At 44.5% G+C, this 17,620-nt stretch overlaps 1 protein-coding gene across 1 annotated transcript in view; it reads left to right on the plus strand.

Annotated features, from left to right (window-relative positions):
• The window catches only part of LOC134346709 (complement C4-like), a 130,318-nt gene that overhangs the window by 15,165 nt on the left and 97,533 nt on the right, over positions 1-17,620 (plus strand). Inside the window, exons 4-9 of the mRNA XM_063048264.1 lie at positions 543-613; positions 5,131-5,216; positions 5,900-5,982; positions 6,398-6,485; positions 9,456-9,561; positions 13,986-14,109. Of these exons, the coding sequence (XP_062904334.1) occupies positions 543-613; positions 5,131-5,216; positions 5,900-5,982; positions 6,398-6,485; positions 9,456-9,561; positions 13,986-14,109 (558 nt within the window). The remainder of the gene's footprint in view (positions 1-542; positions 614-5,130; positions 5,217-5,899; positions 5,983-6,397; positions 6,486-9,455; positions 9,562-13,985; positions 14,110-17,620) is intronic.

Below are 17,620 nucleotides of genomic sequence, written 5' to 3' on the forward strand. Positions count from 1 at the left end.
GAATGACTTTGCCCGGCTTACTTGTCCCTGCCACCCCTTGTAAAGTGACAAGAGTTTCGACAGATGGTCTCACTTGTCTGCTAGACTCGTGTTAATGAACAATCCTGACCGAAGGTCTCCATCCCAGAATGTCAACTTTTCACTCTTTCCACAAATCCAGTGTGTTCCAGTATTTTCTGATTTTATCTCTGCAGAGAGTAGATTGTCTCATGGCTGCAGAAATTCCCCTCGTTTTCTCTGACCACTCCACCTTGCCCCTGAACTTTGGCTTCATTGGGTTCAACTCCACCCAGACAGCACTGGAGGTCAGGATTGAAGCTGGGTGTCTGCTGCCTCCCTCACTGGAGGCATCAGACTGGCTGCTGAGCAGCAATAGTGAACAGGCAACGATATCAGTTCACTGTGACCCAGGACTCTGTTTGTTGGACGCCTCATCGGCAGTGCTGAATCTCGTTTAACGAGGCTGCTCTGCATCGGAAGGCAGGTCACACTTTTGCCCGTTCAGTCCTGATGCGTGTGTTGCTCTTCTCTTGCCTTTGCAGTCAAGTACAGGATCTTCACCCTGGACAACTACATGAGACCAGTGAGCGAGAGCATCAGGGTAACCATATACGTGAGTACATCATCCACTTTGGGGCAATCATCCAATATTTCCTTCAAACAGCATTGGGCTTAGTTCTCAAAACTTTTACTTCCAGATAGTGAAAGACCTAGATGGAATGGACGTGGAGAGGATGTTTCCTACAGTCAGGTTATCCAGGACCGGAGGAAACAGCTTTAGAATACTTAGAGGGTCATCCCTTCTAAGAAGAAGATGAGGGAGAATTTCTTTAGGCAGTGGGTGAATCATTCCCACAGATTCACCACACACTGCCTAAAGAACTTCACCGCAGTGGGCGGCAAAGTCATTGGGATATATACGTAAAGCAGAGGTTGATAGATTCTATATCAGTTAGAGTGTCAAAGATTACAGGGAGAAGGCAGGAGAGTGGGGTTAAGAAGGATAGTAAATCAGCCCGGATCGAATGGCAGAGGGGACTTGATGAGCACAATGGCCTAATTATCAATGTTCCCTCTAATTTGTAATGACCAGTGTGCGCAAAACTCTTGTGCTGTGCAATTTTTTTGCCCAATGACAACAACATGGGCACACTGAATAATTTCTTCAATAAAATCGGTACACATAAGCCGGTTCTAAAATCTGCAGAAAATCATCGTAAACTCCACGTCGTCAACACCATCCCCATCAGAAACCGGAAAAGGAAATGCAATTGTGTACGATCGTGAAATATACTTAACATGCCAATGAGGTAGAGGGTGACAACCTTTTGTGTGCAGCTTAAACTCCTTTGTGCACCAGCAGCAAAAGACGTGTGAGTCCGTGCACGCGCACACCTTAGAGGGAATATTGCTAATTGCACTCATATGTTTTATGGTCTTTTGGTCTAATCATTTATCAGTTGGCAGAGAGCAGGAGCCAAATATCCAAGGTGGCAAATGGTTCTTCATATTTCCACAAAATGGAAGAAGATCATTCAGAAAGAGACTGACATGGCTAATTCCAGGGATGGGATGGTTGTCCTGCCACAAACGGCTAAAATAGTTATATCTGTAGCCTTTGGAGTTTGGAAGTCTGAGGGCGATGTTGCTGGAATATGCAACATCCTGAGCAAGTTGATGTTGAGATGTTTCTACCGGTGGAGCAGCTTGAGCAAGGGGACTGGATTAGGGGCCAGTCAGCTAATCCTGAAGCACAGGGTGACCATTTCTCACAGAGAGCCTCAATCTCTGGAATACTGTGCCATGGACGCAGGATCACTGGGGGAACTTAAAGGGTGCAGATACATTTTTGGTGAATTGGCACAGAAGAAAACTGCGGCTTGAGGCCGACCATGTTGAGCACTACTGCTCTACTAATTCTAAAATTCAATGTGTTCGATTAAGTTGCTAGAATTCCAAGATCATACATTTCCCCAGCTTTTTGGTGCATTCCAGAAAGGTGTTAACTCAAACCAATTGAAAGGCTTGAGAGGCCAAGGGCTTACTCCTGCTCCCTACTTTCTTATATGCTGAAAGAGGTTTTAAAGAGGATATAGAAATTCAGCTAGACTGTCTCCTGGGCTGAGAGATTAACAAAGACCATAAGACCATAGCTATAGGAGCAGGATTATGCCATTTGGCCCATCGAGTCTGCTCTGCCAATTCATCATGGCTGATCCAGTTTTCCTCAGCCCCAATCTCCTGCCTTCTCGCCATATCCCTTCATGGCCTGTCCTACCAAGAATCTATCAACCTCTGCCTGGGGGTATTTAATAAAGACTTGGCCTCTATAGCTGCCTGAGGCAAAGAATTCCACAGATTCACCACTCTCTGGCTAAAGAAATTCCTCTTCATCTCCATTGTAAAAGGATGCCTCTGTTCTGAGTCTGTGTCCTCTGGTCTTCCAACCATAGGAAATATCCTTTCCGCATTCACTCTATCAAGGCCTTTCACCATTCGATAGGTTTCAATGAGGATACCCCTCATTCTTCTGAATTCTAAAGAACACAGGCCCAAAGCCATCATACGTTCGTAATTTGACAAGCCGTTCAATCCTGAAATCATTTTTGTGAACCTCTTTTGAACCCTCTCCAGTTTCAGCGCATCCTTTCAAAAATAAGGGGCCCAAACCTGTTCACAATACTGCAAGTGAGGTCTCACCAGTGCTTTAAAAATTTCAACATTACATCCTTGTTTTTATATTCTACTCCTCTTGAAATGAATGCTAACATCACATTTGCCTTCCTCACTATAGACACAACCTACAAATTAACCTTTAAGGAATCCTGCACAGGGACTCCAAATTCCCTTTGCACCTCAGCTTTTTGTAGTTTCTCTCCATTTGGAAATCACTTCCCAACTCTGTATTCCATCTGCCATTTCTTTGCCTATTCTCCTAATCTATCTGAGTCCTTCTGCAGCCTCTCTACTTCCCCAAAACTATCTGTCCCTCCATCTATCTTCTTAACATCTACAAACTTTTGAATAAAAACCATCAATACCATCATCCAAATCATTGACATGTAACGTAAAAAGAATTGGTCCCAACACAGACCCCTGTGGAACACCACTAGTCACTGGCAGCCAGTCAGAAAAGGCTCCCTTTATTCCCACTCTTTGCCTGCTTCCAATCAGCCACTGCTTTATCAATGCTACAGTCTTTCCTGTAATACCATGAGCTTGTTGCTTGTTAAGCAGCCTCATGTATGGCATCTTGTCAGAGACCTTCTGAAAATCCAGCTACACGCCACCAACCGATTCTCCTTTGTCTATCCTACTTGTTATTTCTTCAAAGAATTTCAACAGATTTGACAGGCAAGATTTCCCTTGAGGAAACCATACTGACGACGACTTATTTTATCATGTGACTCCAAGTACTCTGAGATCTCATCCTTAATCTCAACTCCAATATCACCTCAATTGCTGAGGACAGGCTACCTGGTCTATAGTTTCCTTTCTTCTGCCTCTCTCGAAGAGTAGAGTGACACTTGCAATTTTCCAGTCTTCCACAACCATTCCAGAATCTAGTGATTCTTGAAAGATCAGTACTAATGCCTCCTCAGTCTCGTCAGCCACCTCTTTCAGAACCCTGGGGTGTGCCCCATCTGGTTCAGCTGACTTATCTACCTTCAGACCTTTCAGTTTCCTGAGAACCTTCTCCCTAGAAATGGTAACTTCACACACTTCATGACCCCTGTCACCCTGAACATCCACCATTACGTAGATGGATGCTGAGCTGGTCGTCCTTCAAGTGAAGTTGTGCTTTGGACAAATGGGTCCAAGGACCGTTTGATGCTCACAGTCACAGATTCGGAATGGGTAAAGGGTACCAAACACCAAGGAGAGAAATGTTTCATGCAGAGGATGGCCTGGGTAGATGAGATAGATTCAGGAATATCCTTCAAAGGGGAGTTGGGAAAGCCCGGGTAGTGGAGATAGGTTTGGGAATATCCTTCAAAGGGGAGTTGGGAAAACACTGGAAGCACAAATGCACTCAGTGGCTACCTTATTAGGTACACCTGTAGGTTTTCACTAATAAAACTTTTTCCCAGGGCTGAATTGGTTGCCACAAGAGGACACAGGTTTAAGGTGCTGGGGAGTAGGTACAGTGGAAATGTCAGGGGTAAGTTTCTTACTCAGAGAGTGGTGAGTGCGCGGAATGGGATGCCAGCAACTGTGGTGGAGGCAGATACAATAGGGTCTTTTAAGAGACTTTTGAATAAGTACAGGGAGCTTAGAAAAATTGAGGGCTATAGACAAGCCAAGTAATTTTTAAGGTAGAGACATGTTCGGCACAACTTTGTGGGCCAAACGGCCTGTATTGTGCTCTGCGTTTTCTACATTTCTATGTTTCTAAAATGGTGGAGACACTATATGTTTCAGAAAAGCTGTAGCAACTCTTTTATTGAACACCAAAAAACTGAACACAAAGTGCATTTAAAAACCCTTTAAGTAATTATGTCATCACATTAGACCAGCCTCTTAAAGTGATTATGTACCTTTCCATCAATTACGTTACACACCGGTATACCTGCTCATTAATGCAAATATCTGATCAGCCAATCATGCAGGGAGCAGCTTAATGCATAAAATCACGCAGACCTGGGAAGAGGTTCAGTAGTTGTTCAGAGCAGAGATCGGAAAGGGGGATAAAGTGACTTTGACTGTGGAATGATTGTCTGTGCCAGATGGAGTGGTTTGAGTATCTCAGAAGCTGATAATCTCCTGGGATTTTCACGGCCAATAGTCTCTAGAGTTTACAAAGAATTGTTATGTTCCAGTGAGGTGGTCACTTAGAGTCTCGAAGAGGTACAGTACGAAAACTAGACCCTTTGGCCTACCAAATCCATGCTGCCCATCATCCAGCCATTTATACTCATTTAATTTCATTCTCACCACAACTTCCCTCAGATTCTACCCCTCACCTCCACGTAGGGGCGACTTACAGTGAATAATTAACCTACAAACCCATGCACCTTTGTGATTATTGTGCCATCTAGTATAATATTTCCCTTGGTATTGACAACTATATGTGTTAAGTAACACCCCTCCACCAATTCTAAAACTTAATCCATTCCATTGTTCTGCTAGAATTCCAAGAACATACAGTTCCCCAGCTTGCTGATGAGTTCCCAGAAGGTGCTACCTCGGACGTTCAAAATCCCGGACATCGCAGAGTAAGTCAGTAAAGTGTTTTGGAAATCAAACTCTTGCTTGTTTTGAGAAGACGTCACTAAGTCTGTGAACCAGCTTTACACGTGCGATTGATGCATTTGTGGTTATTGGGTCAGTCAGTTAATGCAGGCATTCTGTTCGATTGCTTGCATTCTGTAATCAGATTCTTGTGCAGTCATACAAAATGGCAAAGGCCCCTCAGCCCATCAAGACCATGCCAACCCTCAAGCTTTCTATTACACTAAACCTCCACAAATTTTCCACCATTCCCATCAAATCGACTCCCCACCCCACAGGATTCTACGCCTCAGCTACACACTGGGGGCAACTTACCGACCCACATGTCTTTCTTATGTGTATTGAAACTGGAGGAAACGCGTATGGGCGGAGGGAAACACGACACAGACAGCACCAGAGGTTGGGATCAAACCTGGAACTCTGCCATTGTGAGGCAGCAGTACTAATTACTATAATAGCTCTTTTGCTCCAATCACATAGAAAACAAAATACTCAGAATATTTTGTGCCAGTGACCTGTAGGACTGAATATCAAAGGGTGGGGAGAGGGGGCTGGTCCCACACACTGGCTTAACCTTCTCCTTCCATGATTATACACTCTTGTCAGGCTATTAACTGTTGCGGGGTACGGTCGACACTGAAGACTGCTGTTTCTCTCTCCCTACCAGGCCAGGGAATTGGCGAATTGAAGCTGAATTTGACGAGGCGCCAATGTCCAAAGTGTCCGCCGAATTTGAAGTCAAGGAATTTGGTAATTATTGTTATTTTGTGCGAGAGAAATTGGCCATTATTTTTTGTTGCTCTGCTGAGATGTACCTGGGAGCTTTCTGCCACCTGCAGTACCTTGATTGAGTCAAATGTTTGGAAGTTTATTCTATGGCCATGATGTCTCAGATAACATCATCTCATAATCCACAAGACTGAATAGTACTGACCTTCAACAAACACAAGCGAAGTAAACGCCAGCTCCCAACAATGGCTCCATTTATCAATGTCCAATAACAGCCACTTCTGCATTTTGTTAATTACCTGTTGCTCTGTGCTCAATATTGTAATCATTCAGAATATTCTCTTGATAACATGGATAAACTTGCAGAATGCTGATTCCAGTCAGTGTAAATGCAATCAATAAATTCTGTTATCTTTGATTAAATTTTGTTTCAAAGTTCTGCCCAGTTTTGAAGTCAGTTTGCTGTCAGAAAAAATGTATTACCTGGTTTCAAGCGAAGCTTTCAACTTCAAGATCCTGGCAAGGTCAGTGATAACATTCAGTTTTCAGACCTCTTCTATTCTATTGATGGAGGCTATGAGATTTGATGGTCCAGATCTGTGCACTATGTGTGGGCAGCTTGAAATTCAACTGAATTGTACCTGGGAATCATTAATTGAAAATGAGGATTCACATATTTAGGAGGGAAGGGGTGAAGCATTTTTCTCTGAGGACGGTAATCTTTAAAATGTTTTTCCTCAAGGGGGAGTGAAAGTATTCTTTGAGTGTTTTTAAGACAGAGGTTGGCAAATCTAAGATGACCAAGAAGGCTAGGAGCTTTCCATGGGTAGATTGGAATCAGAAGTTGAGGCTGCACCTGCCCCAGGCTTGTGCAATCTCAAACAAAAGAAAATCTGCAGATGCTGGACATCCAAGCACACACAAAATGATGGAGGAACTCAGCAGGCCTGGCAGCATCTATGGAGAAGAGTACAGTCGACATTTTGGGGCGAGACCCTTCATAAGGATTGGAATTCAGAGTAGACTTGAGGGGCTGAGTGGCCTACTCCTGCCCCTAGTTAACATGACCCAGTTTAGCCAGTTTACTTGCACTGAATTCTGCAATGATTGTCAGTCTGGCCGCTAAGTATAGATGTTGGCATCTACCAAATATAGAGAGGCTTAGATAGGGTGGGTGCGGAGAGGATGTTTCCAATAGTGGGAGAGTCCAGGACCAGAGGGCACAACCTCAAAACAGAAGAATTCCTCTGCACCTTTAGAATTCGGGTGTAGAGGAATTTCTTTAGCCAGAGGGTGGTGAATCTGTGGAATTCATTGCCATGGATGGCTGTGGAGGACAGTCGTTGGGTATATTTAAGGCGGAAGTTGATAGATTCATGGTGAATGAGTGTGTCAAAAGTTACAAGGAGAAGACAGAATGGGTTGAGATGGAAAATAAATCAGCCATGATGAAACAGTGGATCAGCAGATGATGGGCCAACTGGTTTAATTATGCCCCTATGTTTTATGGTCATCCTGGTCTAATCGTTACTTTGCAATTGTACACGACATTGGTGAGGCAACATTTGTTAAACTGCTCGATTTCCATTGTTCTCTGACAGGAATGATGGGAACTGTGCTGAAGCATTGCCAGGAGATGTGGAGGTGATCAGATAGAGGTGATAATAGCATGGACTTTAGTCGGTGGAGATGATCAGATAGAGGTGATAATAGCATGGACTTCAGTCAGTGGAGATGATCAGATAGAAACATAGAAAATAGGTGCAGGAGTAGGCCATTCGGCCCTTCGAGCCTGCACCGCCATTTATTATGATCATAGCTGATCATCCAACTCAGAACCCCGCCCCAGCCTTCCCTCCATACCCCCTGATCCCCGTAGCCACAAGGGCCATATCTAACTCCCTCTTAAATATAGCCAATGAACTGGCCTCAACTGTTTCCTGTGGCAGAGAATTCCACAGATTCACCACTCTCTGTGTGAAGAAGTTTTTCCTAATCTCGGTCCTAAAAGGCTTCCCCTTTATCCTCAAACTGTGACCCCTCGTTCTGGACTTCCCCAACATCGGGAACAATCTTCCTGCATCTAGCCTGTCCAATCCCTTTAGGATTTTATACGTTTCAATCAGATCCCCCCTCAATCTTCTAAATTCCAACGAGTACAAGCCCAGTTCATCCAGTCTTTTTTCATATGAAAGTCCTGCCATCCCAGGAATCAATCTGGTGAACCTTCTTTGTACTCCCTCTATGGCAAGGATGTCTTTCCTCAGATAGAGATGATAACATCATGGACTTCAGTCAGTGGATATGATCAGATAGAGGTGATAACATCATGGACTTTAGTCAGTGGAGATGATCAGATAGAGGTGATATCACGATGGACTTTAGTCAGTGGAGAAGATCAGATAGAGGTGATAACACCATGGACTTTAGTCGGTGGAGATGATCAGATAGAGGTGATAACACGATGGACTTCAGTCAGTGGAGAAGATCAGATAGAGGTGATATCACGATGGACTTTAGTCAGTGGAGAAGATCAGATAGAGGTGATAACACCATGGACTTTAGTCGGTGGAGATGATCAGATAGAGGTGATAACACGATGGACTTCAGTCAGTGGAGAAGATCAGATAGAGGTGATAACACCATGGACTTTAGTCGGTGGAGAAGATCAGACAGAGGTGATAACACCATGGACTTTAGTCGGTGGAGATGATCAGATAGAGGTGATAACACGATGGACTTCAGTCAGTGGAGAAGATCAGATAGAGGTGATAACACCATGGACTTTAGTTGGTGGAGACGATAACATTGTCAGTGACATTGACAGAATGAATACACATGACCTTCTTCTCCTCAAGGATAGAGAATCAAAAACTAGAGGGTATGAGTTGAAGGTGAAAGGGGAGAGGTTTAGTAGGAATCTGAGGGACAATTTTTTCACCAATAGAGTGTTCAGTATATGGAACTAGCTGGCAGAGGAAGTAGTTGAAGCAGGTACGTTAACAAGATTTAATAGATACATGGCAGGGGAAAGTACAAGGATAACATGGGATTAGAGGGATATGTGCCAACCCTGGGTGAATGGGACTAGGCCAGATGAGCACATTGGTTGGTATTAATCTGTGGGACTGAATGGCCTGTTTCTGTGCTCTATGACTGTCTTCCTTCCACATTTGTTAAATCCCATACCTGGAACATGGTTACGTACAAATGATATTCCTAATCTCAAACAAATCTCAAGGTGTATAATTGATGCATTCTTTGATAATAAATGTGCTTTGATTAGTTTTGATTTATTCAACCTTAGTCCCTGAATTGCCTCAAACTTGATTGACAGGGGAATTAGCCAATCATCTCCATTCTGCCTCGGTGTTTCTTTTATCAGCTGATTGTCAGGGGAATTAGCCAATCATTTTCTTTCTGCCTGCCATTGTTTTTATAAACTTGCACAGTGGATAGCTGATTCTAAGCAATGTCCACGTTATCTAATGTAGGCACACGTATGGAGAACCTGTGAATGGAGTGGCGTACGTAAGATACGCTATTATCGATGGAGAAGCGAAGAAAACCTACCTGCGGGGCCTGGAGGAACACCATCAGGTGTGTTTCCCAGCTCAGACTGTCGTTGGGTGAGAATGGGGAGTGTGGTAACTGGAACTGGATAGAGTGTAGAGCAGCTTCAGCAGGAGGTTTAATTTTATTTATTTATTGAGATGAGGCGTGGAATAGACCCTCCACCCCTTCGAGCTGCACCATCCAGCAATCACACGTTTCATCCTTTCCTAGCCTAATCACAGGACCAATTAACCTACGGTCTTGGTGTATCGTGTACGGTTTTGGTCACCCTGTTATAGGGCGGATGTCAATACGCTGGAGAGAGAGCAGAGAAGGTTTACGAGAATATTGCAGGACTGGAGGGTTTGTGTCATGGGAGGATCAGTATCATATAAATGCCTCTGCTTTTTTCCCCAGCAAAAGGGAATGAAAACCTAGAAGGCATAGATTTAAGATGAGCAGGGAGTTTTAGATAGAATCGAGGGGGAATTTCTTTACGCAGAACTGCATGAGCAAAGGGAGCAAGCTGCCAGAAGAATTGGTTGAGAAAGGTACAAGAACACCTTTTAAAAAGTACTTGGACAGATATATAGATAGGAATAATTTAGAGTGGGTGGATGGCTGGTGGCGCAGTGACATCAGCGCCAGACTCCAGAGCTAAGGTTCCTGAGTTCGAATCCAGTCGGGCTGCTCCCAGCACGCTTTCCATCCGTGCCGGGTTGAGTGTCGAGCTCGCAACTCGGCTTCGTAAAACAAAACTGAGCTGTGAGAAGGACGTGGGGGACCGCTCACAGAATCTTTCTCCCCAAGACAACCACTTGAAATTGGTTGCCGAGGCTCTGGCAGAGTATGGCACACAAAAAGGAATTTAGAGGGACGTGCTTCAGCATGAGCAAATGGGACCAGTTTAGATTGACTTTGGTTAGAATGGGTGATTAGGGCCTTTGCTGTGTGTTTCTATGATTGAAATTAATTTAAAGCAAGGAGCAAAAAAGAATCACAGGGAATCTGAGGAGCACCTTTTTCATCCAGGGAGCTATGAGTACCGGGATTACACTGCTGTAGAGAGTGTTAGAAGCAGAGTCACTTACAACAATGATGATGTGTCTGGACAAACACTTGAACTGCCCAGGTGTAGAAGGCTACAGGCTAAGTACTGGGAAATGGGATTAATACCGATGGGTGCGCATTAATCACCATGGACAAGGGGTGCCCAAGGTCCTGTGTCCATGCTGGATGACCTGATGACTCTTTCGCTTTCTGTGTGCCTGACGGCAGTAAGTCAGCAGTTGGTGCAATGTCCCATCATGTCCCATGGAAAATTCTGATCAGGAGTGCGCACTCCTTCCCTGAGTTACTGCATCTCTTCTGGCAAGCTTTGCTAAGTGCAGGGTGGTCATTATAAATGTTTATTTCTACTTACAGAGATACAGCGCAGATTAGGCCTACGGGCCGTGCTGCCCTGCCATCCTATCCTAAACTGTCCTTAGCCTAGGGGTGTGGGACAATTTACAGTGACCATTTAACCTACCAAATGAGATGTCTTTGGACTGTGGGAGGAAACTGGAGCACCCGGAGAAAACCCACACAGTCACGGGGGGAATGTACAAACTCCTTACAGGCAGTGGTGGGAATTGAACCTGTGTCACTGGTACTGTAAAGCGTTGTGCTCACCACTACACTGCCGTCTCACCCATGTTGTGTCTATCCTCAGTCTCACAGCCTTGACTGATGGACTGGGGGGAGGGGGGGCACTGAAATCTGGTCACATTTCTTTAGTCATTTGCCGACACCGTGAACTTACTAAAATAAATGACGTGTTATTTCTTTGGTTGCCCATTCACATCTTGGATGGAGTAAATATTTATTCTCCATATTCAATAGTAGAGATGTGGTAACAGACATGGAATTGCTGCAAACACTCATTTGGTCATACAGCATCTGTGGAGGGAGAAACGGTTACTATTAGGGGTGCGAAATCCTTCATCAGAATCTGAAACACTAATCGTTTCTCTTTCCACAGATACCGACAAAGATGCTGAGTATTGCCAGTCTTTGCTGATTTCATTTCAGGTTTCTTGCATCTGCAATTGCTCTGATTTTTGACAGTGACGTATGTGCACGTGTTTAAAATCAGGATGTACGATAGCATGTACAAAAATCTTCCTTGTGCATTAACTTTGTCCTGTGAGACCAACAGTCTCACAGTTGTTAAAAAGTAAATTTAATTAGTGAACAGGTCAAATGTGCATCTGTGCAGGAGAATAATAGACAGGACATAGGACAGTACAGCATTGAAACAGTCACAATGTCTGTTTGATTTAGTAAAGTAAATTCAAAGGTTTCAAAGGTACATTTACTGTCAGAGAAATGTATACGATATACATCCTGAAATTCATTTTCTTTGCAACCATCCATGAAAACAGAGGAGTGCCCCAAAGCCCCACCCCCAGCTTCCACCCACCCACACATAAGCAGCAGCAAATCAACGATCCCCCTCCGCCACCAGCAAAGAAATTAGCATCGGCGCTCCTCACCGAGCACTCAAGCATGCAAGCGAAGCATCAATAAAGAAACAGACCTTTGCAGTACCCTAAAGACTACTCGTTCACCTGGTAATTCGACATACCGCAGGGTCTCTCTCTCTCTCTCCCCCAATAAGGTGTCCCCGTTTCACAGCAAGTGGGGAGACATAATAAACAACTCACCGATTTACGATATTAAAAGTCTGTTGCGTCGCTTTTTCTAAGCTCTGTGCCCAAAGAACTCAGGTCCCTACCACACAGCCAGCTCACTGCTTTCGATCTCTTAAACTAATCCCTGCTGCCTGCGTATGATCATGCCTCCATTTCCTGTATATTCATGTGCCTATTTAACGCCGTCCTAAACATCACCATTGTATCTGTTTCCAATGCCACCCCAAGGCCTGTTCTAGGCCCCCAACACTCTCCATGTATAAAAAAGTTGTACTGCACATCTTCTTTAAACTTTCTCCTTCTCAGCTTAAAGCTATGCCTGTAATGGGGCAAGTGCGTACAATACTCCAAGTGTTGCCTAACCAATTTCAACAGGGGAGGTAGGGATGGGGGACGTGGTGGAGCTTAGTTAGTGGAAATGTATGGAGAATAAAATATAATGGATGGAGGAGCAGTGTAATATTTAGGGAAATTAGCTGAGAATCTGTAAAATGGCATAGACTCAATAGGTCAAATAGCCTCTTTTTCTATCATTAGGTCATATGTGCATATGTAAGGACTCGTAAATTAGGTATGGGTGTGAAAGAAACTCCCTGAATCAGTACCATTCTGGGTGACAGCTCAGGATCCAATGTACTTCCCCGTCTCAGCCTGCTGCAGAGTCTTATTCCAGCTACATGGTCAGCTTCTAGAGAACAGCTGTACACGGCAAGTCCACACCAATGCTGAACATCCAAGATTCCTCCATCAACAGCTCCAGGGAAGCATTGGCTCAGGACAAGAGTTCAATCCAGAATCATAAACTGTGTGCTACTTCAACGGTAAATACAGTTGAACTCCGATCATATACTTTTCAGTCCTTTGGAAATCCCAGTGGATATATGTCTGTTTCACCAAACGATGTTTCCCAGGCTCCCTGTAAACCCAATGGAATCCCATTTCCCCCACTCCACATAACTCACCTGGAGTCCTGTTCCAGCACACCCTTCAGACTCACCGAATCCCCATTTTTCAATGATTCTTTTAAACCTCTTGTGTTCAGAAACATTCATTATACAGGTATGTAAAATGGGAATAATTATTGTTTCATTTTTGTCACGTGTACTTGGTGCTGGGGGTGGAGATACGTCTCTACCAAAGGAGGTGTAAGTTGCCCCTTCCTTCCTCTAGCCTGCAGGGCACCCTTGTGCAAGGTGTAGCACCTGCTTTGCCCCTGCTCAGAGTCATGAGAAGCCATGGGAGCAGGGGGTGGATGGTCGTATGAGCAGCTGGTGCATATCATGCGACCACTGGCGCTAGGTAGATAATCTCTGAAGAATATTGATAATGGATGGCGTCACCCGTCTTGTAAAGACAGTGTCCAGAAACAAAATGCAATAGCAAACCCTTCTGTAGAAAAATTTGCCCAGAACGACCGTGGTCATGGAAAGACCATGATCGCCCATGTCATGACATGGTACATAATGAATGAATAAACTGAGATATAGGCATAAACACTGTGTATGCTCCAGGAAGATCAAGCTGTGTGCGAGTACTTCAAGGCAGGAAAGGAAAGCAATGTAAAATGTCGTGCTGCAGGAGAATTGGAACATGTGCTGCACGGAATTAGAAATGTGTTGCTTTACTGATAGAAATAATGTCCAAAGGTCCGGGCAATCAAGCCGTCTGGCACAACTGGAGGCCAGAGGGTGTCGGATTACCAGAATTTTTGCATTAAAACAAATCAAAGCACTGAAAGCAAATTGGTTACTGCGTATTTATTTTTATTTTCAGCTCGAACATGGAGAGAAGTTGCTTTCTCTGAAAAGCCAAAGGCTGTCGGAAAAAGTTGGAAAAAGTATGAAGGAGCTTGTGGGGCACCACCTGTCTGTGGCAGTGACCGTCTTTGAAACATCCAGTAAGTGACCTCTATTATCAGTTTCAAACAGTAGTTATGGAATAGAGAGTGAAGCCTGACGTGTAATGGTGTGTTGGATCCGGAGATAATATTGTCGAGGAAGTTCTTCAGAAGTCATGAATGAGATGCAGATCTCCTGGTTACAGCTTCTTTTTTTTAGTTGTTCAAAGCAAAGGAGCAACAATAACCAACCCACTCTACTGTAAGCAAGAGCTGAAGAGACAAAAAAAAAGCAAAGAACAGAGAACAAACAAGAGAACATCTGCAGATGCTGGAAACCCAACCAACACACACGAAATGCTGGAGGAACTCAGCAGGGCAAGCAGCATCTATGGGAAAGAGTACAGTCGACGTTTCGGGCTGAGACCCTTCAGCAGGAACAAAGAAGATGTGGTCATTGTGTACTGAAAACTAGCTCAGCCTTGACAGATAAGGAATTCATTGATCAGAGCAGGCTATGCAACAGTTCGATTTATGTTGTGGTCAAATCACCAACAGGAGGAAATCTGCAGACACTGGAAATCCAGCAACACACACGGAATGCCGGAGGAACTCAGCAGGACAGGCAGCAACTATCGGAAAAAGGACAGTCGACATTTCGAGCTGAGACCCTTCGTCAGGACTGGAGAAAAAAAGACGAGGAATGGATTTCAAAGGTGGGAGAGGAGAGAAACACAAGGAGATAGGTGAAACCTGGAGGGGGAAGGATGAAGTACAGAGCTGGGAAATTGATTGGTGAGATACGGGGCTGGAGAAGGGGGAGTCTGATAGGAGAACAGAAGGCCATGGAAGAAAGAAAAGGGGAAAGGAGCACCAGAGGGAGGCGATTGGCAGGCAGAGAGGGAAAGGGTGATGGGAAATGGTGAAGGCGGGGTGGAATGCATTACCAGAAGTTTGAGAAATCAATGCTCATGCCATCAAGTTGGAGGCTACCCAGACAGACTATAAGGTGTTGCTCCTCCAACCTGAATGTGGCCTCATCACGACAGTAGAGGAGGACATGGACTGACATAGGGAATGGGAAGTGGAATTAAAATGGGTGCTCATGCCATCAGATTGGAGCTTATCAAGGTGAAATGACACAAGGATGTTTCCTGGATTGGGCAGCATGCCTTATGAGAATAGGTTGAGTGAATGTCCATTTCTCCTTGGAGTGACGGTTGAGAGGTGACCTGATACAAGTGTATAAGATGATGAGAGGCATTGATCGTGTGGATAGTCAGAGATTTCTTTTCCCAGAGCTAAAATGGTTAAGACGAGAGGGTATAGTTTTAAGATACTTGGAAGTAGGTACAAAGGGGATGTCAGAGGTAAGTTTTTTTTTTTACACAGAGTAGTGGGTGTGTGGAATGCATTGGCAGCAACAGTGGTAGAGGCAGATACAATAGGGTCTTTTAAGAGACTCTTAGATAGGTACATGGAGCTTAGAAAAATAGAGGGCTATGCAGTAGGGATACTCTAGGCAGTTTGTAGAGTAGGTTACTTAGTCGGCACAACATTGTGGGCCGAAGGGCCTGTAATGTGCTGTAGGTTTCTATGATTCACCTGTGAGTCTGTTGGGGTCATATACGGTGTCTGGTGCTCCCGATGTGGCCTTCTGTATACTGGTGAGAGCCGACGTAGTTTGGAAGACCGTTTTGCCGAGCACTTACCTGAAAAAGCAGAAGCTCCCAGAGGCCACCCGTTTTAATTCCACTTCCCATTCCAAGGTGTATTGTCCTAATGGGAAGGGAAACTCACAAGCATTTGAATAGCTCTATTGATGGTGGCTGCTAAACAGATCATTAAGATGTAAACCACAATAAAGCACACCAGAGCAAATGTTATAAATTGTAATGTCAAGTAATCCCAGTGGCCGATAGGGTGGAATTAATCCGGTTAAAGAAATCCCACCCACCAGATTGATATATTTTAGTTGTTTCTTTACAAGTATCATCAGCCAAATCAGATATGTCTTCAGACTCATTTTCAATGTAAATACAACACTCCTTGCCTATAACAGCACATGACCCCAAAACCACTTGACTTTATTTCTTACATCCTTCACATACATGAGGAGTAAAAATCTTTTTACGTTATGTCTCTGTCTAAATGTGCAATGTGCAATCATAGTAATTTATAATAAATAGAACAGTCAATGTAATATAGAGTACACTCAAATCATGGTCAGTTAATCAGTCTGATGGCCTGGTGGAAGAAGCTGTCCCGGAGCCTGTTGGTCCAGGTTTTTGTGCTGCGGTACAGTTTCCCGGATGGTAGCAGCTGGAATAGATTTTGGTTGGAGTGACTCAGGTCCCCAATGATCCTTTTTTCACACCTGTCTTTGTAAATGTCCTGAATAGTAGGAAGTTCACATCTACAGATGCGCTGGGCTGTCCGCACCATTCTCTGTGAGGCCCTGCGATTCAGGGGAGTACAGTTCCCACACCAGGCAGTGATGCAGCCAGTCAGGATGCTCTCAATTGTGCCCCCGTAGAAAGTTCTTAGAATCTGGGGGCCCATACCAAACTTCCTCAACCGTCTGAAGTGAAATAAGCGCTTTTGTGCCTTTTTCACCACACAGCTGGTGTGTACAGACCACGTGAAGTCCTCGGTGATGTGGATGCTGAGGAACTTAAAGATCTGATACCATAGAAGCAGTGTAGGCATTGCAACCATTTCTGCGGTCACTTCCCACAATGCACCAGCGGTGTCATTGCTTATGCTTTCTAGAGCTGAAGCAGCATTTTAAATTTCCCTTGTACTTCTTGCAAGACCATACACTGCAAATTAAATTTCTGTAAAGCGACCTCCTTCTGAAATGTCCCATTTATATTTGGACTCAGGATGGTAAGATAAAGTTTGTGTATGTCTCATAGCAGCAAAAATATAATCCAAGTAACAAAATCCTAAACAATGCCGTGGGAGTGAGATACAAGCTCCATTTCCACGTATTGTTCCATGAAATCAAACCAATTTTTATTGTCTGTCAGGAGTTGTTTTGAACAGTGATATTTTTATGGTGGACAACGCTGATAAAAATGCCAGTGTGGCGACCCACTTTCTGGCACACACAAACCGGCTCACAACAGTGTGCGTGGGCAGAGGGCTGGCCCCAAAAAGGGCGCCAGGCCACCTTCACCAGCAGGGGGAAAATCCCGCGCGCGGAAAGGGTCTGGGAATATGCATTCCCCACAGCAATCCCGCCCAGGGAGGGCGGGAACGGGAAGGCTTGAAAGCGGGCCGTGAAGTTTGAATAAATCTCTTTCATCGCAACTCCAACTCACCGACTCCGTGTGGTTATTCTAGCGCTGTGTGTAGCACATCGCTACAATTGGTGACCCCGACGGCCCAAACGATATTTGGACCAGAGATGACCGACGCTGCACCTGTTCACGCAGTTTCGTTAAAACTGCCAAGCTTCTGGACGCTGCGATCCCAATTATGGTTCGAACAAGCAGAAGCACAATTCGACATTCGGCAGATAACCTCGGAGTCCACTCGCTACTACTACGTGCTGAGCTCCCTCGAC

This window comes from Mobula hypostoma, chromosome 5 (genome assembly GCF_963921235.1).
Source record: "Mobula hypostoma chromosome 5, sMobHyp1.1, whole genome shotgun sequence".
In the NCBI taxonomy this organism is placed as follows: Eukaryota; Metazoa; Chordata; class Chondrichthyes; order Myliobatiformes; family Myliobatidae; genus Mobula; species Mobula hypostoma.